The 27,833-nt window shown below is 40.8% G+C and overlaps 1 protein-coding gene across 1 annotated transcript in view; it reads right to left on the bottom strand.

Annotated features, from left to right (window-relative positions):
* Positions 1–1,825: 1,825 nt before the first annotated feature.
* Positions 1,826–27,833, bottom strand: part of uhrf1bp1 (UHRF1 binding protein 1) — a 159,549-nt gene continuing 133,541 nt past the window's right edge. Inside the window, exons 16-22 of the mRNA XM_041195586.1 lie at positions 24,463–24,632; positions 23,691–23,841; positions 19,821–20,077; positions 15,046–15,154; positions 8,962–9,128; positions 3,426–4,217; positions 1,826–3,237 (exon numbers count right to left, since the gene is read on the bottom strand). Coding sequence (XP_041051520.1) covers positions 4,101–4,217; positions 8,962–9,128; positions 15,046–15,154; positions 19,821–20,077; positions 23,691–23,841; positions 24,463–24,632 — 971 coding nt within the window. The 3' untranslated portion in view covers positions 1,826–3,237; positions 3,426–4,100. The remainder of the gene's footprint in view (positions 3,238–3,425; positions 4,218–8,961; positions 9,129–15,045; positions 15,155–19,820; positions 20,078–23,690; positions 23,842–24,462; positions 24,633–27,833) is intronic.

A 27,833-nucleotide genomic window follows, 5' to 3' on the forward strand; every position in this document is an offset into this window, starting at 1 on the left:
GTGGAGAAGAGAATTGTGGTTTTCCCAGTCCAATATTCAGATGGGAAGCACATACACGGGTTGGAAGAAGAGGATGGAATTCAAATCAGAAATGAGCCAGGCAGAACTATGAGAACAGGTGACCCTCTAGTTAGCGATTTTTTTTCATCACACTGCAGCAATGGGAATGCTCAGTACTTGAGTAGTGAGCGCTCAGTTTGTCTCCAAGAACAAGAAGTTATTCAAGATTCCTCATCCCAACTATAAAATAAAAAGCTAAGCTTTATGGAGGAGCACAACATCTCCAGAGAAAGTGCAACACAGTGTTATACTCAGTGTGGCTAGCCTGAAATGCCTCGCTTCTAATCACGAGTGGTTAGAAACAGCAACCAAAAATATATCCATTCCCGGTCTCAGCTAGAGAAGAATGGAAGATTGGACAGTAGCAAAGAATATTCTAAATAAACCAAATATTTTGTTATGGTTCCAAGACAAGACAAAGACAATGCCTTTGGGAAGAGGAAAAGAGATTGCAAGTGTTTTCTGCAGTGACAAAAGCAAAATTTGAATCTAGAATAGCTATTTTGCAATGTGTGGCAAATGGGAAAGTGCACACAAATTCATATCCAGCATAGTTACACAGGCACTGCATCCCTCCACTACCCACCCAAGTGGCCATTCTTCACATGAGCCAAGACCGTAACTGTCAATAGCTAATTCAGCTACACAGGGCATCACTGCTTGATCACCCAGAATTAACACACATGCATTTTCAGAGTCATGATGGATATGGAACTGCAACTGTAGCTGATTTTTTTCTGTCTTCCCTAGTGAAAGATATGAAGCTAATTCCGACATTCAACCTGCTAGTTATGAGATTTGCTAATTCAGTTTGGGTTACAAATTCTTTAACTCACTCTACTTTAAACATTGAAAATACTTTCTTCTTCCATCACCTTGGTGTAACAAAAATTAACCTGCAATGGCTATTACAGTCATACTCAGAATTGAGTCTGAACAAAAACTATTTTGACCTCATGCTTTAAAAACTGATCCTTGGTAAGCAAAAATTGTCACTGTCCCTTATAATCTAAAGCCTATTTTAAAAGTCATTGACCACCTAGTGACTTTCCTCTTCTATTGCTATTCAGCTGAAAATTAACCAAAAACAGTCTGCTGGCATTTTAAAGTTAGATGAAATGCATTTAATTTGATGTCTACTGTTATAAAACTGACCAATTTCCGATAAGCTATACATATAATAAACCTGACAATATCAAACACACACAATGTCATTAGCTACAGTAACAGGAAGTTCTGTTGTTCCAAACTCACTGGAAGTAAGACCTGTTGATCCAAAGTATCTGTAAGCATCCAACAGGCAATTACAACTGAGCAGGTGGGAGCACTTCTGGGCAATATCTGGCACTTCAGAAGCCAAGTATCATGCCTTCATCAACACAAAAAGTTAGTCTCACTTTGATAAATAGGGGGCCATTCATTGGCATCTCCCAATACATTTCAGTCTAGCTTTTAATCCAAGTATTGTCCATGTAAGAGCTTGAATAGCTCAGTTTACCCCATACTCACTATGGGACAGCTTAATGTCTGCTTCAACTGTATGCAAGTAGAGAGACTCTATGGTGTTCTGATTCTCTGTTACAGGGTGTAGGGATGCATTGGCTTTGGTGAGCTTCCACTGCCTAAAAGAAATTGATTCCTGCACAGTTTAACAAGGACTGTATTGACTCTCAGGATTTTATAAGCAGCCAAAACCCAAAGGCTCCCAGTGGAAATTGAGTGCTGGTGCTTTTAAAAAATTATTTGGGCGGCAATTAATTGTTGATTTTGGGGATTCATAACCATTTCATACCGGACAAGTAACAAATCTACAAGGTGCAGCTTTTACTTAGTTTTGAAACGAATGGGTTGGGATTCCAATATACAATGGACCAAGAACCCCATAGAAACAATTGAACGATCTCATTGAGCTCCATTCATAAACTCTATTTTAAGATTACAGAATCACAATTTAAGATTGCAACTTGTTTTGGGAAGAACTGTGCATGTAAACAAAAAAAAAATTCAATGACAGGAGAACGCATATTTCCCTGAATGAAGTCTCTGCTATAAATTGAGGCTTATGTAAATCTAACTACAAAATTCGGAGAAGCTCAGCACCTGCTACTACGATTCATCCATTCACTCCCGAGTAACCAATGGGCAACAGCAGGTAAAAAGAATTTGTCTCCATGGAGGAAATTTAGGTAATGGCAGAGAAATTATAATTAGCATCCAGAGATTATAACACATTTTGCCAATACTATATCAGCTGAAATTAATTGACTAAAACACAATATATAGTGCATACATTACCCCACTTATAAATGACTCCCTATTTTAGTGTTCAAGTCACTCCCTTGTGTAAAGAAGATAGCAACAATTGGACAAAGGTATGGCCTATATACCACACCGGGCACTCAGTTTGCTCAGTCCTGTAAGGTTAAAATCAAGTTATGGACCCTGTGGCTGGTGCTACTTTGCAAATGTCACAACTAATTCTAACTCGGCATTAACATAATGTTGTGTTTTGCTTAGGGTTTTGGATTTAGCAGATGTTGAAAAATAAAATACAGAAACTCATCAGCAAGAGATGCTTTATGGGGAAAAGGGAGATGGAGAAAGGAGGAAAACAAGACAGCAACAGCTTGAGCTATGGACTACTCCAGAAACCTGATCACTGTTAATCTGCAACAAGCCAAGTTGCATAGAAGCTGATTTACCAAGATTTTCCACCCTCATTCCCACCCACAGTGAGTGTGTCATGATCATTAACTAGGTAACAGATTAGAAAGTCCTGCTGAAAATATGACCTGCCATCAATCGGTGCAAACCAACTTGCATGACAGATTACTCAGGAGCTCAAACTTGCTGCCGTCCATTCTGGCAGGATGCTCTTCATGAGGAATTCTCACCAACATAGCAGATTAGTTCACCAAGTTAGCTACATCAATAGTCGTTCATAACAAGGAAGACTGCAACATTCAGGGGATTTTCAGGATAACTCCAGCAGAAGTTAGTTTAAACGCAAAGGGACTTTTAATGTTTTATCCTGGTTTTTCAACTCATTACCATTGACTATTTCTATTTTGCAGGCAGAGCTTGCAACAACAGCCTCAACTACTCAGGGAACAAGAGATAAAAACAAAAAAAACTGCGGATGCTGGAAATCCAAAACAAAAACAAAAACAGAATTACCTGGAAAAACTCAGCAGGTCTGGCAGCATCGGCGGAGAAGAAAAGAGTTGACGTTTCGAGTCCTCCTGACCCTTCGACAGAACTGTTCTGTCGAAGGGTCAGGAGGACTCGAAACGTCAACTCTTTTCTTCTCCGCCGATGCTGCCAGACCTGCCGAGTTTTTCCAGGTAATTCTGTTTTTGTTTTACTCAGGGAACAAATTCACCAAAAACCATATTTGCATGACGGCTGCCGAAGGTGGCAAGTGGCTTCAAAGTACATGTTATAAATAAACTTTTATCTGCAAGATGTGTAGCATATGTACACAAATGATAAATATTAGGGAGCACAAGGCTACTAAGAAGCACCTTTATTTGCAGGTCGAGCTGCTAAATCAATCCAATATTATTCTGTTTGTATAAATGCTCCCAGGTGATCACATGCACAGTATTTTTAACATTCCTTCCTGTCCTTCATCCAAATGTGCCAAACCAACTGCTACTGCCAGAGGCCTCCTGCCATAATGGTTGCAAGCTACTTACTCCAGACTTTTTAAACAAGGGTGGTTACCAACTTAACTATCTGCAGTTACTATGCATTCCTATAACCATCATAATCACACGTCAAAAGTGCTACATGTAAGAACCAAGATACTGTCATCTTGACACAAGTTAATACAAAATATCATTGGAACATAAGTAGGGTCTCTTCTGTGCAGATTTGAAGACCTCACTCTTGTGCCTGTTGCTGCTGGGTTCACTTGGTGACTCTAGGTTTACGCTGATCTGCTTTTTCCAGTAATAAATCACCAGGTGAGGTCTGTTCCAATTAGATAGTGTTTGGGCTGTTGGCAGTGACAACAATATGCTGGGCTGTAGTAACCATCAAAGCTTAAAGTCAGGATTCAGTTTCTTGATTTCTTGCAGCAATCTCTCTTGATCTTGGTTTGCCTTTGTCAAAGCTTCCTTCATGCTGGCAAGTTCCTGCCTAAGGAGCTCATTCTGCTCAAAACATTGGAGAGAGAGAGAGAGGGAGAGAGAAATAATGAGTATCATTAATCTTCTCAATAAAAAGCGTCAGAGTGATAAAAGTGTGTTGAAACATTGCTGGCTCAACAGTGTTACAGCTCCATTACATTTTCGCAGAACAAACCTGTTGCTGAGGGAAGGCATTACTATAAGTTTGAAATCCAATTTCTTCTAGTTAGAAGATTAAAAGTTTGAATTTTACTGATGAGCTATTATTGTAATAACAAAGCAGGCAGACAAGGTTTTACCAGCATTCAGTTTTGTTTTGCTTGAAAGAGAATTTCTGGTGCAATAAGCCAACGAACAGCCATATTTATAAAAACAAAAAAACTGCGGATGCTGGAAATCCAAAACAAAAACAGAATTACCTGGAAAAACTCAGCAGGTCTGGCAGCATCGGCGGAGAAGAAAAGAACTGATGTTTCGAGTCCTCATGACCCTTCGACAGAACTTGCGTTCGAGTCTAAGAAAGAGTTGAAATATAAGCTGGTTTAAGGTGTGTGTGTGGGGGGCAGAGAGATAGAGAGACAAAGAGGTGGAGGGGGGGGTGGGGGGGTGTGGTTGTAGGGACAAACAAGCAGTGATAGAAGCAGATCATCAAAAGAAGAGAAAAAGTTTCTTGTTGAGGCGTCGGATGAGCCGAAGGATAAAATGAAACTGGGGGCACGCGAAGAGAAAAAGTTTCTTTTGATGATCTGCTTCTATCATTGCTTGTTTGTCCCTACAACCACACCCCCGCCCCCCCTCCACCTCTTTGTCTCTCTATCTCTCCGCCCCCCACACACACACCTTAAACCAGCTTATATTTCAACTCTTTCTTGGACTCGAACGCAAGTTCTGTCGAAGGGTCATGAGGACTCGAAACGTCAACTCTTTGCTTCTCCGCCGATGCTGCCAGACCTGCTGAGTTTTTCCAGGTAATTCTGTTTTTGTTTTGAACAGCCATATTTACTCATTCACTTGCCACTAAATATTTACTATTTAAACACTTAATGAAGAAACATTTTTTTAAAAAGTGTAGAGTTGTGATCTGGAATGGTGATGGAAGCAGATTCAATTGTAGCTTTCAAAGGGAATTGGATAAGCACTTGAAGAGAAAACATTTACAAAGCTATGAGAAAGAACAGGGGTTGGGACTAATTGAGTAGCTCGACCAAAGAGGCAGCATATACTTAATGGGCCGAATGGCAGCATCCGGTACTGTACCATTGTATGACTCTATTAATGAATGTAAAGATACGTAATTAACCGCTTCAACACAGGGACTAGTTTAAGCGCAAAATTAAATCTTAAGGGAAGAGTCAGGACAATGGGTAATGAGGAGGTAGAGCAGTGGAATTAAACCAGCAGATAGACTTTTTAGAAATACTTCTTTCATACTACAAATGGCTTTGGTTGAAAATCTCTTATAAAAAGAGCCGGTTGACATTTGTGTACAAATTCACACTTTATCGATGTTGCTTGCCTCATAGGAACGCAGCAGCAAATAATAAATTCTTAAATACTAATAAAAAAAAATCAGACTTCATTTGGAGGTGCGTTTCGGCCTTGGGGAGCAGTTGTGAAGTGACAAAATGCATTAATACAGAGATTAAACAAGCATGTAGTTAAGGTAGAATGGTTTTAATCATAACATAAGGCAAGATCTAAAATAGATAAAAACAAAAAACTGCGGATGCTGGAAATCCAAAACAAAAACAGAATTACCTGGAAAAACTCAGCAGGTCTGACAGCATCGGTGGAGAAGAAAAGAGTTGACGTTTTGAGTCCTCATGACCCTTCAACAGAACTAGGTGAATCCAAGGAGAGGGGTGAAATATTTTTCTTCTCTGCCGATGCTGCCAGACCTGCTGAGTTTTTCCAGGTAATTCTGTTTTTGTTTAAGATCTAAAATAGCCTATTCCTAGGCTATTTTCCTCGGTTCCTAGATGATTTTTTGTTTCCTTTATTTTTTTCATGGGGTGTTGGCATCACTGGCAAGACCAGCATTTATTGCCCATCCTGAATTGCCCTTGAACTGAATGGTTTGCTAGGCCATTAGAGGGCAGTTAAGAGTCAACACATTTCTGAGTCTGAAGTCACATGTAGGCCAGACTGATGAGGATGGCAGATTTCCTTCCCAAAAGAACATGAGTGAACCAAATGGGTCTTTACAACAATTAATGACAGTTGGCTCACCATTACTAGCTTCATAGTCCAGATTTATTAATTAAATTAAAATTCCACCAGCTGTCGTGGTGGGATTTGAACCCGTGTCCCCAGAGCATTAGCCCAAGCCTCTGGATTACTGGTAGAGTGCTAATGCCACCGTCTCCCCTGTGTATGTTGTGGAACCTGTCTCAAATGCATTCTGTAAATACTACCTCCCGAATTACTTCAGTTTGGGCAGTCCATATGAAAATTCAAATCGTCATCCTTTATCAGGGTTAAACCCCAATCCTAACTTTTCCATTTATCTGTCTTGTTGAAACAGTGTATTGGAAAATTTAGCTCCCAAATTTTTTCCGTATGCAATTACATCCTTGTATTAGTTATTAGATCAACTCATGTACCTCTATTAGGCCATTAATTAATCCATCTGGTTACAAATGCCTCATGCATTCAGATAAAACACCTTTAATTTTAACTTCTTAACGAATGATCCTTGATTTTCCCTTATTCATCGATACACTGTTCATGTTAAACTCTGTTCCTTCCTGACACAGGTTGCTTATTCTTATCCAAATCGCTACATTGATCTATGGCCTTGACATTCTTTTCAGATTTATCAGTTCTCCCTTACCTGAACCCTGCTCCCACAAGGTATTTAAAGCCTCCTCTTCAGCTCTAATTTGTCAATTCACCAGGAAACTGGTCTCAGTTTGGTCTAAGTGGAGACCATCCCAACAGAATAGTTCTGTCTTTCTTCAGTACCAGTGTCAGTACCCCATGAATCCTGCCTACCACACCATCCTTTGAGCCACACATTCAACTCTGATCTGTTTAATGCTAAGCCAACTAACATATGGCTCAGGTGATAATCCAGGCATTACCACCTTGGAAGCTCCTATTCATTTGGACCCTAGTTCCTCAAACCACCTCAGCAGAACCTCATTCCTAGGTCTACCCATGTTGTTGGTTCCTGTTGGACAACAGCAGGATCATGCCCCTCCTGCTCTCCAGTAGCAAGCTGATGTTCTTAACCCTGGCCAAGCAGCCAACGGTCAAGGGCATTTCTATTGTCCAATCCCCCAACAACAACTTGGGGTTGCCACTGACCAGGAACTTAAGTGGAACAGCCACATAAATGAAATGGCTACTGTGTATTGTGAGGGGAGTGACCACCTCCCAACTCCTCAAAGCCTTTTTACCACTCAAGGCATAAATCAGGAGCGCGATGGAATCTTCTCCAATTGTCTGGATGAATACAGCTCCAACAACACTCAATAAGCTCGACACCAAAGCAGCCTGCTTGAGCAGCATGTCAGGAGGATATGGTAATTTTCATAATGTTATTGGAATTTATTGTAGAGTGTGTGTGTGTACGTGCATGCGTGACACACACATGGGGGGAACTTAACTGAATTAAAGGCAGCTGGTCTGAAGGCTTTGATGTAACAGAAGATAAGCTAGGCTTGAAATATTGGGATGTTTTAGAATGTAAGGTGTAAAGGGAACATTTGCATTTTTAAATAAACCAGACTAGATTGAATTCAAAGGAGGTGGTGAAATGTTTCACCTAGCCAGGAGAAGTTAAGAAACAATGTGTTTATTTTTCCCAAAGAACACTGGTAAAATTGGTACTTTGATGGATTTTATTATTGAGAGGTAAAGTCCAAAGACATAGTGAAACAATGGGAATTTGCATTCAAAGGGGAAAATACGTATAAAGGAGCAAAGGTTATGTGTATGGGTAGGCATTCTAAGATCTAAAAAGTGTGAAAAACCTCTAGCATCTATGCCTCAAGCTGCTCTCTACATGGAACTGAAGCTGAGAAAAACTCACTTTGAATTCAACTGTTCAGGGTACTGTAAGTTACTTTGCCTAGGTCTTTTAATAATCTATGTGTCTCACTACTGCCTTAATGGAGGTGTAAATGGGGTTTAAATTAATTAGGGGATTTAGAAGTTGGCATTGTAGTAATTTGATATGTAGGTGCTTAAAATAATTTCTTCTGTTAGTAAAGGTTTAATTTAGTTTTGTAAGAAACCTGCAAGATTTGGTGACCTTTTCGCTGAATTCAAAGCCTGCATCTTGAAATAAGTACAAATCGTAAAACAGATGTGGCAGCTGCTTCAAGTTTCCCTCTGGGATTTGGGCAGCTTGGCACTTACCATCTGTCTGCCATAACAGGCATCCCATCCATCACAAACATTGACTCCCTCCACCAGTTGTGCACAGTGGCTAGCACCTGTACCATCCACAAAATGCATGACAGCAATGTACCAAGGCCAGCTGGCTTATTGGAACACCATCATCTACAAGTTCCCCTCCAAGTCACACCATCCGAAATTGGAAATGTATGGCCATTCCTTCATTATGACTTGGTCAAAATTGTGAAACTCCTTCTGTAACGGTGCTGTAGGAAAACCTTCACCACACAAATTACATGGTTTGAGGCATTTGTTCACCAACATCTTCTCTAGGGCAATACAGGATGGACAATAAACGTTGTCCTTGGGAGCAATGCCCACATCCTGTGAATTAATAAAAAAAAATTTGAATTTGCACACATACCATATCCTTGCTGGTGCTGATGCCCAGATCTGATGAACTCTGACCCTCTGACAGTGACTGCATCCCTCCAGTTTTCACTGATCCAAGTTTGATCTGATGCGATCCAGTTGTGACCAAATGATTCTCCAGTTTTTCCAAGACTGGTTCATTTTGACCTGTCTGCAAGGCTAATATAGGAAGGAAAATTAAAATAACAAAAAACTACAACATAAATTTAATAAAACTAGATTCCAGAGCACTTAATATGACTACTTCTTTAACCAAACATTTTTCTTTGGGCGGAAAAAGAAATGACGGGGGAGGATAGTAAGAGGGAAGGATGTTGACTCATTCATATTAAAGATTTCTGCAAGATGGTAAGGGGAGGAATAGCTAATAATGGCACCCATGTGTGTTATGTAGTAGAGTTTCAATTATCAAGGATTACAATTATTCACTAATTTCCACTCAAATGAAGGATAGTGGAAATTTGTGAATAATTGAGAACTCCCCTTGAACACAGGGTGATTTGAGTTCTTAGATGTTGATTAATCTTTTCCCCATCATAAATAAGATCCCCATTTTCCATTTTAGAAATTGCTGACAGCCCAACTTGACTGTCTGGGAACTGGAGCCCTGATTTCTGCTGGCTTCCTCTCCTGAAACTAAATATCAGTTGCATGAGTAATAAATTTCACTATGTACTAGATCAAGTCCTTGTTATCTGTTCATGGTTCCCTCTTCTCAAGTAGAGGTTCCTCCCTTTCCAAAGTACAGTTTATGACCCATCTCTTAAAAAAAAAGCAATCCTTTCTACTCCGCCAAGCAATTGACCACCACATCTCCAACATTTCCTGTCCAAAGTGCTTTATCTTGCTGTTACACCCCAGAATTGTGCCCAGCTTTCCCGCGACTCCACTTGAATATCTCCAGTTTTCCACCATTGCCACAGCACTAAAATTACAACAAAAGGTCACAAAATTACATTTGACTAATGCAACAGTCCTCATCTTTCCTGAGATTATGAACATAGTTGACCAAAGCGTCCTTTGATATCACTCCTATAATTATCAATCTGATTATCATCACTTGGTTCCACTCTTAACAATTTGATTATAGCAACATCATCTCTAGGAATAGCTTCTCTTCCCAAACCCATATTCATAACCCCTAGATTCTGCCAAGGCATAATCATAATCTACATGTTGCCTGTTGGTGTTTGTTCAGCAGACATACATCTACATATATCCAGTTCTATTTCTCCATAGTTGTCCTTAATACTTCCATAGTCTCATCTATCAGGCTACTCATTTAACATTTGGTCTTAGATGATCAATTCCTTCCATTTAAATATTGCAAACACCAAAGCCATAGCCTTCAGGCACTCACCAAAAATTGTGTACACTTTGAACTGATTCCATCCCTCTCCTTTGCCATTATTTCAAGAAGGACTAGACTTAATTAACCGTGGCATTCCATTCCAAACAAAGTGAAGTTTCTTTTAAGTTTCTTATCCTTGTCAGGAAGATATAATAATGTAATTGGAATTTATTGTAAAATAGTGGTATCTGTGTCTATATGTGTGTGTGTTTGTGTGAGACTTAATTGGATTAAAGACAGCTGGTCTGCAGGCTTTGATGTATTAGAAGATAAGTGAGCTTCGAAATGTTAAGTAGGTAAACACGGGGGAAATTTAGAATGTAAGGTGTAAAAGGATATTTGCATTTTTAAATAAACCAGACTAGATTGTTTTCAAAGGAGGGGTGAAATGTGTCACCTGGCCAGGTGAAGTTCAGAAACAGTGTACTTATTTTTCCCAAAGATTACTGGTAAAATTGATATTATGATAAATTTTTACGATCAGGGAGGTATAGTACAAAGACAACGAAACAATGGGAATTTGCATTCAAAGTGGGAAATATGTATAAAGGAGCAAAGGCTGTGTGTAAGGGTAGGTATCTTAAGATTTAACAAGTGTGAAACGCCTTCAGCATCTAAGCCTCAAGCTGCTGTCTAGAAAAAACTGAAGTTAAGGAAACTCAATTTGAATTAGATTGTTCAGCATATCCTGTTTCTTTGCCTGGGTCTTTTAAAATCTGTGTGTCTTACTGTTGCCTTAATGGAGGTGTAACTGGGAGTCAGATTAGTTAGGGGATTTAGAAGTTATTACAGAAATAATTTGTAGATACATGTATGTACTTAAAATAATTTTTCTTATTAATTATTGTTTAATCTAGTTTTGTAAAAAACCAAAAAGGCTTGATGGTCTTATTACTACTGAATTCAAAGCCCACACCTCGAAACATACAAATTACAAAAATAAAAACAAAAACAGAATTACCTGGAAAAACTCAGCAGGTCTGGCAGCATCGGCGGAGAAGCAAAGAGTTGACGTTTCGAGTCCTCATGACCCTTCGACAGAACTTGAGTTCGAGTCCAAGAAAGAGTTGAAATATAAGCTAGTTTAAGGTGTGTGTGTGGGGGGCGAAGAGAGAGAGAGAGAGAGAGAGAGAGAAGTGGAGTGGGGGTGTGGTTGTAGGGACAAACAAGCAGTGATAGAAGCAGATCATCAAAAGATGTCAACAACAATAGAACAAAAGAACACATAGGTGTTAAAGTTAAAGTTGGTGATATTATCTAAACGAATGTGCTAAGAATGGATGGTAGGGCACTCAAGGTATAGCTCTAGTGGGGGTGGGGAGAGCATAAAAGATTTAAAAATTTTTTTTAAAAAAATAATGGAAATAGGTGGGAAAAGGAAAATCTATATAATTTATTGGAAAAAAAAGGAAGGGGGAAACACCACCCCCTTTCTGTTTCCCCCTTCCTTTTTTTCCCAATAAATTATATAGATTTTCCTTTTCCCACCTATTTCCATTATTTTTAAAAAATTAAAAAAAAAATCTTTTATGCTCTCCCCACCCCCACTAGAGCTATACCTTGAGTGCCCTACCATCCATTCTTAATTAGCACATTCGTTTAGATAATATCACCAACTTTAACACCTATGTGTTCTTTTGTTCTATTGTTGTTGACATCTTTTGATGATCTGCTTCTATCACTGCTTGTTTGTCCCTACAACCACACCCCCACTCCACTTCTCTCTCTCTCTCTCTCTCTCCGCCCCCCACACACACACCTTAAACCAGCTTATATTTCAACTCTTTCTTGGATTCGAACTTAAGTTCTGTCGAAGGGTCATGAGGACTCGAAACATCAACTCTTTTCTTCTCCGCCAATGCTGCCAGACCTGCTGAGTTTTTCCAGGTAATTCTGTTTTTGTTTTTGTTTTGGATTTCCAGCATCCGCAGTTTTTTTGTTTTTAAATTACAAAAATAGTTGTGGCAGATGTCTCAAGTTTCCCTCTGGGATTTGAACTCAGCATTTACCATCGGCTGTGCCATAACAATCCTATTCATCATTAAGGTTGCTTACGTTCACCTCCATAAGATGACCCACCTCTGCCTTACTCCACCCATCAGTTGCTGAAACCCTTCATTCATTCCTTAGTTGCAAGGTTGAACTAACTGGAAGTTCTCCTGGCCAATCTTCTACCTTCTGTAAACTTCAAACAAAACTTTGCTCCTATACCCTGTCTTACACATCAAGCTCAAGTTGCTAATCCTCACTGACTTAGATTGGTTCCCCAATACCTCAATTTTAAATTTCTCAGTTTCGTGTTTAAAACCCATCATGGTATCTTCTACCAGCCTATTCCCAGCTCTAACCATTTTCGTTTTTCTAAATTAAAGTTGCTACCTAAATGTAAGTTGTAAGAACATGAGCACTCAATTAGTTTTGTATGCACAAACTAAAATGCAAGTTTCAACTCCACTGGACATTCCTGTAGCTAATCTCAAGTGTGGATAATGAGGATGGAGATAAATAGTCATTTGGTTGTACAGAACTTGATTATTGCTGAAAAAAGAGACATTTAAGCTTTTCATCATTGCCTTCTTATATAAAAGTTTCCTGTGTTAGGGTATGGGAGTGTAATTTCAAAATTCTGGGTGTTACGCACGATTACGCTGCCAAAATTTGTATGAAAGCAGACTTCAGAAGGACACAAGCACACACATGGCAGATATAACTTAATGTGGATAAGTGTGATGGGATGTACTTGGGGAGAAACAATAGGGCGAGGCAGTAAAATCTAAATGGTGCTATTTTGAGCGGTGTGAATTTTTGCAAATCTTTGAAGGTGCCAGGGAAGATTTAAAAAGGTAATCATTAAAAATGCATGTGATACATGTCTTTATAAATAGGGGCATTAAATACAAAATCAAGGAAGTTGCACTGAACTTGTACTGGTTTCTCTTTAGCTGAAGTATTGTATACAGTCCTGGGGACCACAGTTTAGGAAGGCTGTCAAGACTCTGGAGGGGATATGGAGGTGGTCTACCAGATTGATATCAGATGAGGGAGCAGACAAGGTTAAGGGAGACCTAAGAGAGGTATTCAAAATTGAGAGGTTTTGATAGAGCAAGTAGGGATTTCCTTCACTTGTTCTGACAAGTGAGCTATTAACCAGAGGTCATAGAGTATTGCTAAAAAAAAGAGACATGACTAAGCTTTTCGCCTTACACTCATCAGGACACTTCCCAAGAATACCAACATAAGGGGAAAACAACAATTTGTACTGTATGTGAAGAGAGTGTGATTGATTGGCAAGTGGCATTGCCATGGAGAATGCAACACTGGTGGTGACCGACAGTTAACTGCCAAGCATCGTTTGAAATTGAAACCAGGCAGTTTGAACCTGATTGGTCAAGGCATTGCACTGAGGGCTGAGTCAGCGAATGCCTGTCACTTACTTTGTTTAGCTGAAACAGATGCAATGTGTGTACATGCTCCATCTGCAAAGAACAGAGCCCTGCGTATTAATATATGTAGTTTCCAGTACACATGCATGTGCCTCATTGCGAGCCCAACTGAATCTTAAATTGGCTGTCAGCATAATTCTTAGCACATTGAGGGTTATTTAGCAAATAAATCACATCTAATGTTGAAGGCTGTGTTTTGAGCTGTGCAAGCAAAGGCTGGTTGGGTACGGTTTGTATCCTGTGAACAGCGGCTGAGACATGCTGTTTGATACAATCCGCTGGTCTTTGGGATGTGTGGCCTACATACCTAGCATCACACTGGCACTGGACTTCATATACTACATTCCTCATTTGTGCGATAGGCAGATGTCTTTTTGGCTTAACAGCAACATTCTGTTAATGGCGAGTATCATTTGTGTTGCTACTGCACCTGTTGCTCAAATTTTCTTACATGTCTCAGTGGGCTCCATCCTATGCTCAAATTTACCTATGAAGTGGAGCAGTCAAATGAACTCCCCTTCCTTGACATAATAGTTGAGAAATCTGTCAGGGGTTCTCTACCATGGTAAACTGCAAGCCTACCTTCACTGGTCAATATGGGATTCTTACAGTTCCACACGGTCTATGATTGGTCTTATCGCAACCTTGTAAATAGGACCTGAGCCATTTGCTCACCATGCAAGCTTGATGCTGAAATAGGGCGCATCAAAGGCATCCTGCATGATAATGGCTACCCTGATCAGATCATTTCACGCTATCTCATGAACTGACCTAAGGCCGTCACTTTCAGCCCTGAAAAGTGCTGAGTTTATCTCAGAATACCCAGGTATCTCAAAAATTTGAGCAACTGATGAAGCTAGCTGTTTCACGCTGCTACTATGCAATAGCAACACAAGTGGTACACAGGGTCCTGTTCTTAGCAGACAGAAAGAACATGTACACACTTTGCACCTGTTTCAGCTAAACAAAATAAGTGACAGCCATTCGCTGACTCATTCCTCAGGGCAATCAGGGTCAAGCTGCCTAGTTTAAATTTCAAACAATGCTTAGCAGTTAAATGTCAGTCACCATCAGTAGTACACTCCTCATGGCAACGCCACTTGCCAACCAATCAGCGCTCTCTTCACATACAGTATAAACTGCTATTTTCCCTCTTAAATTGGCATTCTTGTGAATGTCCTGATGAGTGCAAGACGAAAAACTTAGACAGGTCTCTTTTTTCAGAATGGAGACAGTGGAGATCCTATTTTGGGCAGATTGTTCCCAAAATGCAACTACTTACCCCTTATACAAAATGTCCCGTCATCAACCCGCTGAACCATGAGGTGATCAACATCAAGATTTATAGGTACAGGACCAGGGGATGTGGAATATAATCGTGGGGCATCATCCTTTAAGTAACAAGAGGTTAATGTAAAGAAATGTTTCATTTCTAATAATCCTCACAGTTTAAATTCACACAAGTACAGATTGGAGAACAGCACCAAGAACGTTGGGGGAAAGCAGGGTAGCGGGTGTAAATACACCTATTCTGAAGCTGCATGTTCACAGATGAACACAGACTGCTCTCCAGCACATAGAGCTAACTGAATCACTGCTGGTGGTATTTTCCTGTTGAATTTCTCTATCTTTGTAAGTTTCTCCATTGGATTAAAAAACATCAGGATACATACTATCACATAGTATTAGATAGAATTTAAAAGAACATTCAACCCAGTGTTTACGCTCCTCCTGCTCCTTTTCATTAAACCCTATCAACACAATCTTCTACTCCTTTCTCCTTCATTGACGTATTTATCATGTCTTGTATTAAATACATCTATGCTCATCACCTCAACTATTCCTTGCAATAGTATGTCCTACATGCTAACGACACTCTGGGTCAAGAAGTTTCTCTTGAATTCTTTATTGGGTTTATCAGTGACTTTCTTATATCTACTCCTGGCTCTGAGCTTGCCCCACATGCAGAAACATCAAACTGTTCCATAATCTTACAGGGCTTCTTTTTTCTTTGAGAAAGGTGACCGAACCAGTTCAATTTTACTTGATGGGTATTCTCAATTCTGGTGTCAGCCTAGAAGAACTTTTTTGCACCTTCTCCAATATCTCTATACCCATTTTATAATACGGAGACCAAAGCGGTTCACCGTATTCCATGTGGTTGAATCAAAATTAGCTATAAGTTTAACAGAAATCTATCCCTTGAGAAATGAACTTTACGGGTTGCACCTGAACCAGAATGGGACCAACATCCTTGTGGGGAGGTTTGCTGGTGTGTTGGGGCGGGTTTAAACTAACTTGGCAGGGGATGGGATCCTGAGAGAAGGTTCAGCAGGGGGAGATGCACAGCCAAAATTAGAAGAGAGAGCAAGTGAGTCTGGAAGGCATAGAAATTATAGGCCAGTTAAGGCACAAGGGAGTCTGGCAAGGTTGGATGGTATTTATTTTAATGCAAGGAGTCCGACGAATAAGGCAGATGAGTTAAGGGCACAAATTAATACATGTAAGTTATGATGTCATTGCTGTCACAGAGACATAGTTGAGAGAGGGGCAGGATTGGCAGCTCAATATTCCAGGATATAGGGTCTTCAGGCGAGACAGGGAAGGAGGTAAAAGGAGGGGATATCGCAATATTGATCAAGGAATCAATTACAGCAGTAAGGAGGGATGACAGCTTAGAGGGCTCCTCAAATGAAGCCATATAGGTAGAACTGAAAAACAAAAAAGGAGCAATCGCATTGCTGGGAGCGTACCGTGGGCCCCAAACAGTCAGAGAGAAATAGAAGAGCAGATATGTAGGCAAATTTTAGAGAAGTGTAAAAATAATAGGGTAGTAATAATGGGGGATTTCAACTTCCCCAACATTAACTGGGTTGGTCATAGTGTGATAGGTTTAGAGGGAGTGGAATTCTTAAAATGCATCCAGAAGAGCTTTTTAAACCAGTACATAGAAGATCCTGGACTTAATTTTAGGGAATGATGGTGGGCAAGTAGTAGAGGTATCAGTGGGGGAGCATTTTACAGATAGTGATCATAACTCTGTTAGATTCAAGGTTGTTGTGGAAAAGGACGGGCCAGAGATCAGAGTTCTAAATTGGGGGAAGGCTGATTTTAATAAGATCAGATATGATTTGGCCGGAGTGCACTGGGAGCAGCTACTTTTAGGTAAATCTGTGTCAAAGCAGTGGGACTCATTCAAGAAAGAAATAGGGAGATGACAGGGCCAACACATTTCAGCAAAGATAAAGGGTAGGACCAACAAATTCAGGGAACCCTGGATGTTGAGAGGTATTTCGGATTGGATAAAGAGAAAAAGGGGGGCTTATGGCAGATACCGAGGGCTCAAAACAGCGGAAGCCCTAGAGGAGTATAGAATATGTAGAGGGGAGCTTAAAAAGGAAATTAGGAGAGCAAAAAGGGGACATGAAAAAGCATTGGCAGGTAAAATAAAGGAAAATCCAAAGTTGTTTCACAAGTACATTAAGAGTGAGGATAACTAGGGAAAGAGTGGGGCCCATTAAGGACCATAGTGGTAACGTATGTGTGGAGCCAGAAGACACATAGGTAGGGTTCTAAATGAATACTTTGTGTCGGTGTTCACAAGTGAGAGGGATGACGTGGATATGGAAATCAGGCAGAAGGACTGTGATATAATTAAAGAAATTAGCATAGAAAGGGAAGAGGTTCTAAGTGGTCTGCCAGGCTTAAAAGTAGATAAATCTCCAGGCCCGGATGAAATGTATCCCAAGCTGTTGAGTGAGGCAAGGGAGGAGAATAGCAGGGGCGCTGGCAATAATTTTCAATACCTCTTTGGCCACAGGAGAGGTGCCAGAGGACTAGAGGACAGCCAATGTGGTACCGTTATTCAAGAAGGAAGGAAGGGATAAACTAAGGGACTACAGGCCAGTCAGTCTAACCTCAGTGGTGGGGAAACTATTGGAAACAATTCTGAGGGACAGAATTAATCTATACTTGAGGAGAGGCAGGGATTAATCAAGCACAGTCAGCATGGTTTTGTCAAGGGGAGGTCATGTCTGACCAATTTGATTGAATTTTTCGAAGAGGTGACCTGGTGTGTAGATGAGGGCAATGCATTTAACGTAGTCTACTTGGACTTCAACAAGGCTTTTGATAAGGTCCCACATGGGAGACTGATAACAAGGGTAAGAGCTTATGGGATCCAAGGCAATTTGGCAAATTGGATCCAGCACTGGCTGAGTGGCAGGAAACAGAGGGTGACGGTCAGGGGGGAGTGTTTTTGTAACGGGATGCTTGTGTTCAGTGGGGTTCCACAGGGATCGGCGTTGGGTCCCTTGCTGTTTGTGGTATATTTAAACAATTTAGACTTGAACGTAGGAGGGTTGATCAGTAAGTTCACGAACGACACGAAAATTGGTGGGGTGGCAAATAGTGAGGAGGATAGCCTTAGATTACAGGAGGATATAGACGGGTTGGTCAGATGGGCTAATCAGTGGCAAATGGAATTTAATCCGGATAAGTGTGAGGTGATGCACTTGGGCAGGACAAACAAGGCACGGGAAGACACAATGAATGGTAGGACCCTGGGAAGTACCGAGGATCAGAAGGACCTTGTTGTGCATGTCCGCATGTCCCTTAAGGTAGCGGGAAAGGTAGATAAGGTGGTTAAGATGACAAATGGGATACTTGCCTTTATTAGCTGAGGCATAGAATATAAGAGCAGGGAGGTTATGCTGGAACTGTATAAAACGCTGTTTAGGCCACAGCTAGAGTACTGCGTGCAGTTCTGGGATCTGCATTATAGGAAGGATGTGATTGCACTAGCGAGAGTGCAGAGGAGATTTACCAGGATGTTGCCTGGGCTGGAGAGCTTTAGTTATGAGGAGAGATTGGATAGACTGGGGTTATTTTCCCTAGAGCAGAGAGGATTGAGGGGGTTGGGCGGGGGGGACATGATTGAGGCGTATAAAATTATGAGGGGTATAGATAGCGTAGACAGGAAGGAACTTTTCCCTTTGGTGGAGGGACCAATAACCAGGGGGCATATATTTAAGGTAAGGGGCAGGAGGTTTAGATGGGATGAGAGGAAGAATTTTTGGTGGTGGGAATCTGGAATTCAGTGCCTGAAAGGGTGGTAGAGGCAGAAACCCTCATAACATTTAAGTGGTATTTGGATGTGCACTTGCGATGCCATGGCATACCAAGGCTATGGGGCCTAGTGATGGTAAATGGGATTAGAATAGTTAGGTATTTGTTTGACCGGTGCAGATTCGATGGGCCAAAGGGCCTTTTTCTGTGCTGCAGACCTCTATAACTAACTCCAACTTTTTATTTTAAAAAGGGCCTCATAGAACTGGGTCACAACTTGGTGATTTATGTATCTATACCCCTAGAAGCCTCTGTTCTTCTACCCAATTTAGACACTTATTTTCCAAGGTCTGTGTGGTCTCCTTGAACTCCTTACCATTGCACATTTAGTCATATTTAAGTTCATTTCCCAGTTAGACACATTCAGCAAGTTTAAGGTATTCCCGCATATTGCTTCAGTCTCCCTCTGTATCAACCACAATCCCCAATTTGGTGTAATTTGTAAGTTTCGAAATTGTACTTGTCTGATCCCAGAGTCCAAATTATTTAGGTAAATGATGTGGAACAATGGTCCCAGTACAGATCCCTGGGGAACACCACTTTGCACCAATTGCTACTCAAGTAGTCCCTACTCTGTTTGCTAGCCAACTTGCTATCTATTCTACTATTTATCCCCTGACTCCACATGTCTGATCGCAGTTGAGTCGATTATGAGGTACTTTATTAACGGTCTTAGGGACATTCAAATATATTACATTGCCTTCATTTACCCTTTGTTACTTTTATTTTAAAAAAGAACTCAAAATGGTTGGCAAAGCAAGATCTTCCCTTTTGGAATCTGCGCTGCTTACTCTCAATATTTTCGGTTCCTAGATGATTTTCTATTAGATTTTTGAATAAGAATTCCATTACCTGTGCTACAAGATTAAGCTAGGCTTGTTCTAGCTCCCATTTAAACATAGAATCATTTTATTGATAATCGTCTCATACCTTCAGAGTAATTCTACAGTTAAAAAGTTCTATCTTCATTGGAATCACTTCTGGGATGATTTCATCCTCCAAGAATGGGCCCAGGTTTGTGAGAGATGACATCAGCAGCTCTGCATTGTAATTATTGATGTGGAATTGCAGAAATCCGTTCTTTACAGCAAGTGGAGAGTGAACAGCTGAGTGCGGTCCAGAGTCGAATCTCAAACACACCGCAGGTTGGGTTCTGCTTGACTCCAGTGCACAGGCCTTCTGAAAACCTGAGTGTCAATCATTAAAAACAAGCAACCTTTTAAAAAATCTTTCCATGTAAAAATAAATGCTTCAGAATTTCATTACATCCAAGAGCAATGTTTTAGGAGACAAAAACAACATGACCACTATAGTTCTTGTGGAACATGGAGCTTGTGAACAGAACCAAATACCTCAACCAATTTCTATAGTACCTGATATTTGTTTTGCTTCTTGAGCTGTAAAAATCTAAAATAACTATAAGCTAGAAAATTCTGCAATCATCAATTTTGCACATATTTTGAAGATGTTTGTTGTCTTGCAATGGAAAGAGCAAAGCCTTTTTTATTTACAGTCACTTTAAAAGGGGACAAATTGTTTGCACCAACAGTGTTAATTTGCCAATTGCTTGCAATTCCAATCATCAAATTCGACAATCTGAGCATAAAGTTTCAAATATTGAGTATTGCGTCCAGTTTTAATAACCATACTTTAGGAAGGATTGAAAGCCCTTGACAGGGTGTAGAGGAAATTTACCAGAATGGTTCCAGGGATGGGCAATTTTGGCTACAAGGTTAGCTTGGTGAAGCCGGGGGTTGTTCTTTTTGGAGCAAAGGCGATTGAGGGAAGATTTGATGGAGGTGCACAAGACTAGGGCAGTTTTAGACAAGGTGGTCAAGGAAAAACTATTCTCATTAGCCAATGGTACAAGGACTATTGAACACAGATTTAAGGTTTTGGGCAAGAGATACAGGGGAAATATGATTTTTTATGCAGTGGGTGGTAATGATCTGGAAAACTCTGCTCACTGGAATGGTGGAAGCAGAGACCATCAATAATTTCAAAAGGAAATTCGATGGGCACTTGTGGGAAATTAAGTTGCAGAAGTATAAGGATAGAATGGAGGAATGGGACTGATTGAGTTGCTCCATGGAAAGCTGGCATAGACTCAATGGACATCCTTCTGTGCTGTAAATGACGCTAGTGAATAAAACCTATCAAAACTGGCCTCAGTGTATTAGAAAACAAAACAGAATTACCTGGAAAAACTCAGCAGGTCTGGCAGCATCGGCGGAGAAGAAAAGAGTTGACGTTTCGAGTCCTCATGACCCTTCAACAGAACTCAGTATCTCAGTGTATTAGTATTGAGTCTAGGCGTTACTAATATGGTTTATATATCTGTGTACTTTTAAATAGATTTACTCCCCATCTCTCCTGAAGGCATTGGCTGTTGCTAAATGATACCAAGGCGTGTGTCACAAGTCCAGTTAATGAGTGGAAAAGATATCCCATTATTTTTTCAAATGTGAAGCCAGGCATTAACTTCTTTAATTAATGGTTTAAAGTTTGTAATATTTCGTTACAGTAGCTATTTGACCTGAAAAAAAGTTGTGATAGCTAAACTACATGAAAGAAAGTGAGAATCACAATCATGGTCAATACACTACTTGAAAACATCCCCCTTTATTTATGTACATAATATATTCAAAAATAATTCCATCATAAACTTAATTAAGATAAATCAACTTCAAATTGAAATTATCACCAGCTTTCAGCCACAAGCTGAAATCCTAATGTAAATTAATTAATTGTATTGCATCAAGTAACGTAATCTAAAAAAAAGGAAACAAAAACTTAATGTTATGTTGTCCTGCAATGATAGCTAGGCAGTTTCAGTGTCTAGGTATCTTTATGTCTGCAAGCCTCCCATGTAAAAGTAACAATTAACGCCAATGTGAAATCTCCTACATCTATAGCCAACAGAGCTTGCTCTGTATGCATCATAAATATGCAAAATAACTATGAAGGTGCAAATTTTCACAGTTGCTTTAAAGGATTGGATTTATCAGAGTTTGGGGTGTGACAGAGGGAGTGGTGGCATGGGCAGGAAGGGGCAAAATTCATCAAGGTTCGGGATTTATTTAAAAGTCAGACATACTGGAGCCAACTATAGCCGAGAGCAACAACCAGGTTGTGATCTTACCAGAGAATTCTAACCAAATGTTGAATATGCAATTGTCCATTTATGATTTTGTTTTGAAGTTGATAAATCAAATTTAATTTAGCTTTATTGAAAAAAATTAGCAGCATGGACCAGGGCTGCAAAAAAAAAAGCTCAAAATCAGAAAAAACAAATGCCAAATCGACCCTTTATTTAGTCAGCATCCTTTCACATCAGAACATCTCGAAGCACTTTACATAATTATTTGTTTGGTACAGTGATTTTATGAAGTATCACTGCCCTCAGCTCTCACAGCCAGTACCAGGAAGCGTGTCTAGCTCGCAATCTAATAGGGAGCTTCAGATGATATTTATAAGTCATCACTGATCCATTATTACGATTTATGATGCCATCTGCAACTCTTAGTGAGGTTACTCCGCATTCAAAGGATCATCCTCTGCCATTTCCGCCAACTCCAGCACGATGCCACCACCAAACACATCTTCCCTTCACCCCCCCGGCGGTATTCCGCAGGGATTGTTCCCTCCGGGATACCCTGGTCCACTCCTCCATCACTCCCTACATCTCAAACCCCCCCACAGCACCTTCCCATGCAATCGCAGAAGGTGCAATACCTGCCCCTTTACTTTCCCTCTCCTCACCATCCAAGGGCCCAAACGCTCCTTTCAAGTGAAGCAGCATTTCACTTGCACTTCCCTCAATTTAGTCTACTGCATTTGCTGCTCCCAATGCAGTTTCCTCTACATTGGAGAGATCAAATGCAGACTGGGTGACCACTTTGCGGAACACCTTCGGTTTGTCTGCAAGCATGACCCAGACCTCCCTGTCGCTTGCCATTTCAATACTCCACCCTGCTCTCATGCCCACATGTCTGTCCTTGGCTCAATCCACAGTTTTTTGCTTTTAAGTTACTATGGAGTCTCTTTATTCTCAATTTCAACAGCCTCTGCCCTCTGGACCATATGCGAACTGCATCTAGGATAAGCTTCGTCCAGTAAAAGCACTCCCACTGCAATAAGCCAGCAGGCTTCCCAGTCTCAATCATTTCATGACACGAGCACCAGGTGAAATCACAACCAAGTAGTCACTCTCGCTGAACCATTATTCCCTTTTCAATAAATTAAGGTCGCCTTCATTTGGATGAAGCTTCAGGAAGCAATGTTGAAATTCTTTGCCTCCTTTTCTGCTGACTCCAACTCTGTTAAAACAACTGCAGACATGCCTTTCTTAGCTTGTGCTTTATATGTATACGATCCAAGAACACCAGATTCTCTGAAATTTTTGCTCTTGCATTCGGCATAAAAATCTATATAAGATGCTTTTTTTTTACATAAAGCTTATTATGAATTATATCACAGTTTGAAAAACATATTAGTTTGAAGGAGTGTTCATAAATCAATTGGTCACTTCAACTCAAATAGGAAGTATGTAAGAATGACTGATGTCCTTCCATGGTAGGAAGGGGTTTTTGGTGCACAAGCTACAATATTAAATAGGCTTGGAAAATCAATAGGGGAACAGCTGACTTCCAGGAAAACCCTGGCAATTCTTTCCTGTCTTAGCCCATGGATTTATTGTAACCTTTAGGAAGGAACTCCAACTAAAATCATTAAAAGAACAAGTCACAGTAATAACCATTAATTGCATTCTTAACAGTGATTTTGTCTTCTGTTTCTCACCAGTTGTATGGCTGCTCAGAAACTGCTGCGCTCCCACGTTGCCCAACTGGTCAAGAATCACTTCCTTTGCCTGAACGCCAATGGAAAGGTCATCACCTCTTATGTCAATCCCACAATTCAAATCAAATATCTTCAGCAACAACACGGAAGCCTGGGAAACAAAGCAGTAACTTAAATTTCAACATTTAAAGATATACATGAAAAATATGCACCATACTCCTTTTGAAAGCATCAAGGAATCCTACACTCATTTGACTGTCGAAAGGTGCTAAACATTCTGTCACAGTAGTAGCGGCACAGAATTGTACAAAGGAGGCGGCCATTTGGCTTGCTTATTAACAGCTATCCAATTTAACTCATGTTCCTGCTTTTTCCCCATGGTCTTGCAAAATTTGATCTTGTGGGTGGACTACCTTTAGCTGCAAAAGCAAATGAACTGCTGAATTAGTTGCTGTCGCCCCACACCACTCCTCCCCACCACCTCCCCAACACCATGCAAGTTATTTTGCTCTTCCAATATAAGCCACAGGTATTCTTTAGCTGAGAGAATGAGATCTTCTGAATTACACAGTTTTCAGCACAACTGCACATATATGGATGGCTGGCAAAAGGCTTAGTCAAACAAGCAAGATGTACATCCAGTTTTACCATCTGGCATCTCCATCTTGCGTACCAGTCGACAACAGCAAGAGTTTAAAGTCAGCTATTTAGGCTACTGAGTACAAAACTTGAAACACCAAGAAAGTTATCATTGAAGTAAACAAATCCTCACCTGTTCTGCATTAGAATCCTCCTCACTCTGAGTTGATGAGCTGGTGATGGTAGGTTTGTCAAAGCCCTCTGCTCTATGTCCTCCATCTATACATTCCAGACTCGGATTGCTGCCCATTCCACCTGCCATATTTATGCTGGTATCTGGAGGAAGTGATTCCTGTCCAGATTCTAAGAATTAGAGGTTCAAGAATCAACACTAGAGCTACCAAAAGAATGATTATTTAACCTGTTAGTCAAGCTTTCAATGCAAATAAAGAGCGCAATATATTAATAAGATGTGATGTTTAACATTTTAGGTTCAAAAGCTGTGATGTTTTTACATGGAACCAAGGTTACAAAGGATCCAAATGGATGAGTATTGACACGAGCCAGAAGGCGCCATCATCCTTTCAATTTGAACAGATTGATTTTCAATTAGTGAGTTTCCTAACAGGGCGCATTCACTCCCTAAAGGCATGAAAAACTGGTGCCCCTTGGACATTAGGCAAAATTCGAAATCTCTCAATCAAGTTGAGAGGTTTTAAAAAAAGGATATTAGCAAAATCCTTCCAAAGAAATTGGATGTAGCTATGCATTATAAGTACCAAGACCAGCAGAGGTTTATGCAGCTGGCGAGCCAACATGAAGGAGTCAATAATTCCATTATAATTTTAGATCCCAAAAACATAATTTTAACATTGCACTTAGTCCCATGAAGGGAAGAGTCCAGCCAGTTGAGATCCTTGGACACAATCGAGTAGCGCACAGATTTTGATGTCTTAACCAAAAGTGGTTAACCAATTTAAAAATCATGGCAATAAATAATTATGGTGATGCGTGATGATGGATAAAAAGCACTGGTCATTAGGCTCTCAAAGTGGCAGGTTACATCTATCGTTTGTGTATAGTTAATATCTCTCAGTCCTGACAGCACTTGGGGACATTATAGTTGACCTGGACACTCTGAACAAACAATTAAATAAAAAGTACAAAAAGAATCAGCCACAATATCCAATCCAATCTATCCAGTGATTTAACAATGAACAACAGCATAAGGTTTAGTGGAATACCCAGCTTGGTTGTCGATCCTGCTGAGATTTACTATCTCGGCTCACACACTGGGAATAAGTCTGGTCTGGAAGGGCTGACAGAGGTTGTAAATTTAGCGTGGAAACCAGCTGAGAGATGGCCCACGTAGAGTGAAATGTAGTGTCAGTAACGTTCATGCAAACCTGCCCACTGAAAACCAATGGGAGATTTGGATTAACTTCATAGAAATAAAATTCAGATGCAAGACATTAGTCTGAATTGAGACTATTATTTATGGCAGAACTGAGATTGTCATTATATGTAAGTAGAATACCAAGCACAGAAAGAGGTGTTTAGGCCCAAATGGTCTATGTTGGTGTTTTATACTCCACACAAGTCTCCCTCCACTCTATCAACCTCATCTCAGTTTTACAGCGTATCTTTGTTCAGTTTCCCTTTGAAAGAATATATTTTTTAGTCATTCATGGGATGTTAGTATCATTGGTTAGGCCAGCATTTATCACCCATCCCTAATTGCCCTTGAGAAGGTGGTGGTGAGCTGCCTTCTTGAACTGCTGCAATCCATGTGGTGCAGGCACACCCATGGTGCCGTGAGGGAGGGAGATCCAGGATTTTGACCCAGCAACAGGGAAGGAATGGCAATATATTTCCAAGTCAGGATGGTGAGTGGCTTGGAGGGGAACTTCCAGGTGGTGGTGCTCCCATGTGTCTGCTGCCCTTGTCCTTCTACATGGTAGTGGTCTTGAGTTTCAAAGGTGCTGTCTAAGGAGCCTTGGTGAGTTCCTGCATTGCACCTTGTAGATGGTACACACTGCTGTCACTGTGCGTCAGTGGTGGAGGGAGCCAATCAAACAGGCTGCTTTGCCCTGGATGGTATCAAGCTTCTTGAATGTTGTTGGAGCTGCACTCATCCAGGCAAGTGGAGATTATTCCATCACACTCCTGACTTGTGCCTTGTAGGTAGTGGACAAACTTTGGGGAGTCAGGTGGTGAGTTACTTGCCACAGGATTCCTAGCCTCTAACCTGCTCTTGTAGCCACAGTATTTATATGGCAAGTCCAGTTCAGTTTCTGGTCGATGGTAATCCCCAGGATTTTGATAGTGGGGAATTCAGCGATGCCAATGCCATTGAATGTCAAGGGGAGATGGTTAGGTGCCCTCTTGTTGGAGATAGTCATTGCCTGGCACTTGTATGGTGCAAAATGTTACTTGCCATTTGTCAGCCCAAACCTGCATATTGTCCAGGTCTTGCTGCATTTGGACATGGGCTGCTTGACTCTGAGGAGTCGAAAATGGTGAACATTGTGCAATCAGCAGTGAGCAACCCATTTCTGACCTTATGATGGAAGGAAGGTCATTGTTGAAGCAGCTGAAGATGGTTGGGCTGAGGGCACTGCCCTGAGGAACTCCTACAGTGATGTCCTGGAACTGAGATGATTGATCTCCAATAACCACAACCATCTTCCTTTGTGCTAGGTATGACTCCAACCAGTGGAGAGTTTTCCCCCGATTCCCAGTGGCTCCAGTTTTGCTAGGGCTCCTTGATGCTACATTCAGACAAATGCTGTCTTGATGTCAAGGGCAGTCACTCTCACCTCACCTCCGGAGTTCAGCTCTTTTGCCCATGTTTGAACCAAGGCTGTAATGAGGTCAGGAGCTGAGTGGCCCTGGCAGAAGCCAAACCGAGCGTCAGTGAGCAGGTTATTGCTAAGCAAGTACCACTTGATAGTGCTGTTAATGACCCCTTCCATCACTTTACTGATTGGGAGTAGACTCATGGGGCGATAATTGGATTTGTCCTGCTTTTTGGGTACAGGACATACCTGGGCAATTTTTCAATAGCCGGGTTGTTGCCAGTGTTGTAGCTGTACTGGAACAGCTTGGTGAGGGATGCGGCAAGTTCTGGAGCACAAGTTTTCAGCATTTTTGCCGGATTGTCAGTATCCATAGCTTTTGCAGTATCCAGTGCCTTCAACCATTTCTTGATATCACGTGAAGTGAATTGAATTGGCTGAAGGCTGGCATCTGTGATGGAGACCTTCGGAGGAGGCCAAGATGTATCATCCACTTGATATTTCTGGCTGAAGATTGTTGCAAATGCTTCAGCCTTACCTTTTGCACGGATGTGCTGGGCTCTCCCAACATTGTGGATTGGCATATTTGTGAAGCCTCCTCCTCCAGTGAGTTGTTTAAACGTCCACCACTATTCACGACTTGATCTGGCAGAGCTGAGATCTGATCTGCTGGTTGTGGAATCACTTGGCTCTGTCTGTCACTTGCTGCTTATGCTGTTTGGCATGCAAGTAGTCCTATGTTGCAGCTTCACCAGGTTGAGGCCTC

This window comes from Carcharodon carcharias, chromosome 9 (assembly GCF_017639515.1).
Source record: "Carcharodon carcharias isolate sCarCar2 chromosome 9, sCarCar2.pri, whole genome shotgun sequence".
NCBI lineage: Eukaryota > Metazoa > Chordata > Chondrichthyes > Lamniformes > Lamnidae > Carcharodon > Carcharodon carcharias.